This window comes from Dasypus novemcinctus, chromosome 10 (assembly GCF_030445035.2).
Source record: "Dasypus novemcinctus isolate mDasNov1 chromosome 10, mDasNov1.1.hap2, whole genome shotgun sequence".
NCBI lineage: Eukaryota > Metazoa > Chordata > Mammalia > Cingulata > Dasypodidae > Dasypus > Dasypus novemcinctus.
In genome coordinates this window covers 20,355,018-20,360,663 of record NC_080682.1, presented here as the reverse complement: position 1 = coordinate 20,360,663, position 5,646 = coordinate 20,355,018, and the positions used below count along the sequence as shown (strand labels likewise).

At 38.8% G+C, this 5,646-nt stretch overlaps 1 protein-coding gene across 1 annotated transcript; it reads right to left on the bottom strand.

Annotated features, from left to right (window-relative positions):
- Window positions 1-943: 943 nt before the first annotated feature.
- On the bottom strand, window positions 944-1,903 carry LOC101432356 (olfactory receptor 10Q1). The gene has a single exon (XM_012530054.2). The coding sequence runs from the start codon at window positions 1,901-1,903 to the stop codon at window positions 944-946; it is 960 nt and encodes a 319-aa protein (XP_012385508.2).
- Between the last annotated feature and the right edge of the window lie 3,743 nt (window positions 1,904-5,646).

Genomic DNA, 5,646 nt, shown 5'->3' with positions numbered 1-5,646 from the left:
CTTCTGTAGGTTATGGCAAGATATATAATGGCCTGTATCTGTCATTGCAATGTGATTCAAGATGATTTTCAAATTCCAAAAATGCCCCTGTTTTCCCCTCTCCCTCCGCTCAGAACCTCCAGTGGCCACTGCCTCCACATCAATGATATAATTTCTTCCATTGGTAGAATCACAATAAGTCTATAGTAAAATATCAGTAAGTCTACTTTAGTCCATGGTTCATTTCCCAATCCTGAGGATTCTGGGATGGTGATGCCCACTCCACCACTGAGAGTGGGCTTCAATCCCAAAGGGCAGATGGGTGGGACTCCCTTGCTTGCAGTTATAGACTCTTTTGGCTGCTTGGGATGGTCGTTGTCCATCATCATCTTCCTATTAGTTGTCCTGGGTAGCCCAATGAACTGGAGAATAGGTGTTGCAACTCCATTGAGATTCAGGGCTCAGCTGGTACAAGGACAGCCTAAAGATTTAAGTCTCTTGGACATACACCTATCAACTCTACTACTAACCATGGGTTCAAATAGAAGGGTCAGAAGAGCCATGTGTAGGGAAACCACAACTGAGTCCATTTCTGAATATTTCTTAACTAAGGCACTTTTTACAGGATAAGTTAATTTCATTTCCTCCTCAGGGGACAGCATGTCTAAAGTTTTCAACTTATTCACAGCAAGGCAGGGATCTACTGATAGAGCAGTTGCCTCTGGTGAGCTGTGAACCTTTAAAGAAGAGGGGGAGTAGACTAGAACTGGCTATATTGGAAGTTATGTCCAAATCTTCAAATCTAATTTGAACTACTTCAAGAAAATGAGTGTGGATTGCGAATGCAGACAAATATGCCCAAAGAGACTTATTAAGTGCAAAGTATGGGAAAGTCATTGTTATAATTCTTTAACCGTCACTTAGTTAGTAGTGGTAGCAACCAGCAGACACCCACACAGTCACTTTAATCGATGTCAGAGGCTGCTTTGCCAGTGACAGCCTTCCACAGAGCACCTTTGACATCTTTGTTCCTAAGGGTATAAATCAGGGGGTTGAGTAAGGGGGTGACAACGGTGTAGACCAGGGCGATTTGGCGGTCCTCATCCTCGGAGGTGCTGGATCGGGGTCGCAGGTAGACCAGGCTGCAGCAGCCGTGCTGCAGCAGGACCATGGTGAGGTGGGAGGAGCAGGTGGAGGAGGCCCGGCGGCGGCCCGCGGCAGAACCGATGCGTAGGATGGCGGAGGTGATGAACCCGTAGGAAACAGAAATGAGGCTGAAGGGGACGGTCAGCACGAGGATGCCCACGACGTAGAGGACGGCCTGGTGCACGTGGATGTCCGCGCAGGCCAGGCGCAGGACGGGAGGCACGTCACAGAGGAAGTGGTTGATTTCCCGGCGGTGGCCGCAGAAGGGCAGGGCGAAGCCTAAGGACGTGAGCGGCAGCGAGAGGAAGAGCGCCAGGCCCAGGGCTCCGAGCGCCATCTGGACGCACAGCCTCCGGGTCACGATGAGGGCGTAGTGCAGAGGGTGGCAGATGGCCACGAATCGATCATATGCCATCACTGCCAAGAGAAAGCAGTCCGTGCTGCCGAGGGTGACAAAAAAGAACATTTGGGCCCCACAGCCAGCCAAAGGGATGGGCTTCTGGGCCCCCAAAATATTGGAAAGCATCAAGGGCACCACGACGGAGGTGTAGCAGATTTCCAGGAGAGAGAGATTGGACAGGAAGAAATACATCGGGGTGTGCAGGGCGCTATGTGTGCACACCACCCAGATGATGGCACTGTTGCCCGAAAGGATCATCAGGTAGAGGAGGAGGAAGAGAAGGAAGAGGAGGGCTTGGAATGCCGGGACAGCGGTGAACACACGGAATACAAACTCAGTGGTGTCAGATTGGTTGAGGACAGCGTTCCAAACAAACATTTCCCCTGCAAAAGAAGAGCAAGCGCTGAACCTTCATTTGCTGAGTTGCCTAACTGCCTGATTAAAAACAGAGACTTTAAATTTAATTTTGTATTTGGAATCCCCTGTTTGGTCCCTAGTTTCCAATCGTAATGCTTGGGAATGAATTGACAGTAGAGGTTATGGCATATTTTTCCTTGGAAAGCTAAATCAGTGGAATAGATGTTCATTTGTAGAAGTTCCTGGTGACAAAGACATGTAAAATGTTCCTGATGAAATATCTATTTTTACTTTGATATTTTTAATCCAATTTGATGGGCACTCATTGTTGCAGATTAGTTTCACTATGTTTCAATTTAAACATGTAATGATAAAGTGTGTACTCTAGTGTTGCTGACTTCAGCATTTTGTCTGGAAAGGTAGCAAGTTTGTTCGTTCCATTGCTCTGTAGTATACCATTTTTAAGGGTAAACCACAAGTTATTCCTCAGTTGTTCACTTTATGTCCAATTGTTCTGATTCTGTATAGAACTAGGCAAACATCTTTTCCCTCCAATATATTCTGATATTATATATTTCCTCTCATTTGAACATTTTCTTGAAATTTCCAACCATGATCCTAAACTTTAGGATTCACACAGATTAAATGAGAGGAAACCAAATAGGAGTTAGGTAAATCCCTGAGACAAGAAAATAATATAAGGAACTAAAACTGCTATAACAGAATTGAGAGAATCTGCTATTGAACATTTTTTGAACATTTATTTGAATACTTGAAAAATTAGAATACCAAGAAAGAATTTTGTAAGCATCCAGGTAGAGAAAAATGCCTATAAATGAAGCACTCTAAAGTGGAACTACAATTTTGTTTTTAACACAAAAACCTAAGAAATAATAGAACAATGCCTGGGGAGTTTTAATAAAAAGAAAATATTGTGAAAAAATTCTATATTCAGGTATTAGTGATTCAAGGCTGTCAGACTTACAAGGACTTAGAAAATATTTAAATACAATGAAAAAAATTTCCGAAAGAGTCTAGATCATTGAATTGAGTTATTAATCAAAGCACATAATTCAAGATTGGGGAAGTTTAATATAAAAAATGAAATAATAAAATATGTGCTTAAAATTTAATGCAGATATAAGCAGAAAATATTCCCGAATAATTCTTGAAAAACTACATAATGTAAAATTTAAAAATTCATATAATCATGTATATATCATAATAGAAAATTATATAATTGGGAAATTGATAGGGAGGGATGGGAGAAATGAAATCATGCTAATTTCTTCCAACTATATAGGGAGGGATAAAAGGGATATAATTTCATTTATATGTTACTAGTCAGAGACGTATCTATTCAAGTATGCATTTCTGAATCTTAATCATCTATAGAATAAAAACCAGCATATCCCTTCTAAATGATCAGAGGATTTAAAAAGTAACTATAGTGTAGAGAGTGGAGGCAGAAAACAAAGGAAAATGAGAGCAAACCTATAAAATAAAAGCTTAAAATAAGTTGATGAAAGTAAATATTTCATTTTTGAGCATTATAACAGGGTTTATACTATATTAAAGAGGGGGTCTCACATTCACATAAGACACAAAATCCAACCAAGTGTAAAATATAGTGATATAGAAAGGCTAGCATCACTCTTTTGTTTAGTATTTTATTTTATGTTCCAGCCACTATGGTAAGAAAGTGTCACAGAAGATTTGATTGTCTAACTGAAAATACAATGGAACCAATTGAAAAATTTAGTACTAACTAGATACTTTATTAATATTATCATGACCATTTCCACAAGAAATGTAGAACAGTATTTTTTTACCAATCTTCCCTTAACTGATTTGTTAGATTAACCAATGCCTCTCATTCCCTCTGTACAACATACTACAAGATACCCATGAGACATTGAATGTTACAGACCCTTTGCCTACTGTCTAGTATTCCTGGTAGTCTTTGAATTGCAAGCTTACAAGTCATTTGAATTTTCCCCAAACCTGCTCGTACCATTTGCATTTATATTTGTAATTATGTAATTTAAGTAACTATTACAAAATCTAACAATGTTATTGTGATTGTGAGTATAAATGTATTTTAATGAAAAATAAAAATTGAGTACTTGGGAAATGCTTGATAAAAGTAGCAAAAAATTGCTGTAGAATAAGGTATGGTCCAGATCACTGTAAAAGACCAGGGGAGAAAATGGTAAAATTTTGAAGGATTATAGATTTACATTTTAACATAAATCTAAATTTTCACTCCATGTTAAAAAAATTGAAACTGGAATTCATATATGATGCATACAAAAAAGAGTTTGACTTAGCATTTGACATTAACTTAACTGATTCACCCTCAAAGTACAACTTTAACTTTATATGAAATGATTGATGAATGAGTGTTTATTAGTATGTTTTAAGTTAAAATAAAATGATTAAGGTAAGTATGTAGTTTCTGCTTTGGATAACAGCGAGTTCTTTCTTATTTAAAAAAAAAAAATCAATGATGCTAGTAAGAAAACGCACCTCCCTAAAACACCACCATCCAACATTAGTGAACAAAAGAATGAATGAATGAATGAGTGAATAAAACATAACACACCAGCATAAACGTAAAAAGTAAGAAGTAGGAACTATTTGAAGAACACTACTAACCTTTTCACATAATGTCAGGATGGAGACATTTTAAAATATTAAATGACTCTGAAATAATATTTAAATTCAATGCAATTCCTATCAAAATCCCTAGAAGAACAAACAAGTGAAAAGAGCAAGAAAATTTTTAAAAAAGTGCCACTAGACAATGAAACTTGAATCAAAAGACATTAAAGTGCTTAAATAGATAATATACCATAAATCCATCATAGAGTATTTTTTTAAAAGAAGTTTTATTTATTTATTTTAAAAGATTTATTTATTTATTTGTTTCTCTCCCTTCCCCACCCCAGCCCCAGTTGTCTGTTCTCTGTGTCTATTTGCTGCGTATTTTCTTTGTCCGCTTCTGTTGTTGTCAGAGGCACGGGAATCTGTGTTTCTTTTTTGTTGTGTTATCTTGTGGTGCTAGCTTTCCGTGTGTGGTACACCGTTACTGGGCAGGCTGCACTTTTTTTTGCGCTGGGCAGCTCTCCTTACCGGGCGCACTCCTTGCGTGTGGGGCTCCGCTATGCGGGGGACACCCCTGCGTGGCAGGGCACTCTTTGCGCACATCAGCACTGAGCATGTGCCAGCTCCACACTGGTCAAAGAGGCCCGGGGTTTGAACCGCATGCCTCCCATGTGGTAGACGGTCACCCTAACCACTGGGCCAAGTCTGCTTCCCCATCTTAGAGTATTAACAATCCAGCACAATAAAAAGTCTCACACCACATAGAACTTATTGTGTGTCAAACATTATTCTACAGACTTTACATTTGTTGGTTCATTTCATAACAACTCTCTAAAAGGGGCAATTATATCTTTTTGATAGATGAGGAAATTGAGGCACAGAGAGGTTAAGTATTGCACCCAAGATTGCACAGCTGGCCAGTGTTGAAATGAAAATTTAAACTAGCCAGTCCAGTCCCAGAGTTCTTTGTCTTAACCACTAAGATACATTGTCTCTGTTTATTATGTGAATCAGTTTATTTATCTGTAAAAGGGGGCTGAAAATACACATACCTACCTTCTCAGGTTATTATGAGACTTGAATGAGTTTATCTCATGAAAGTACTTAAATCAGTGCAGGCACAAAGTAAATATTAAATATTTACTTGTTCACATTCA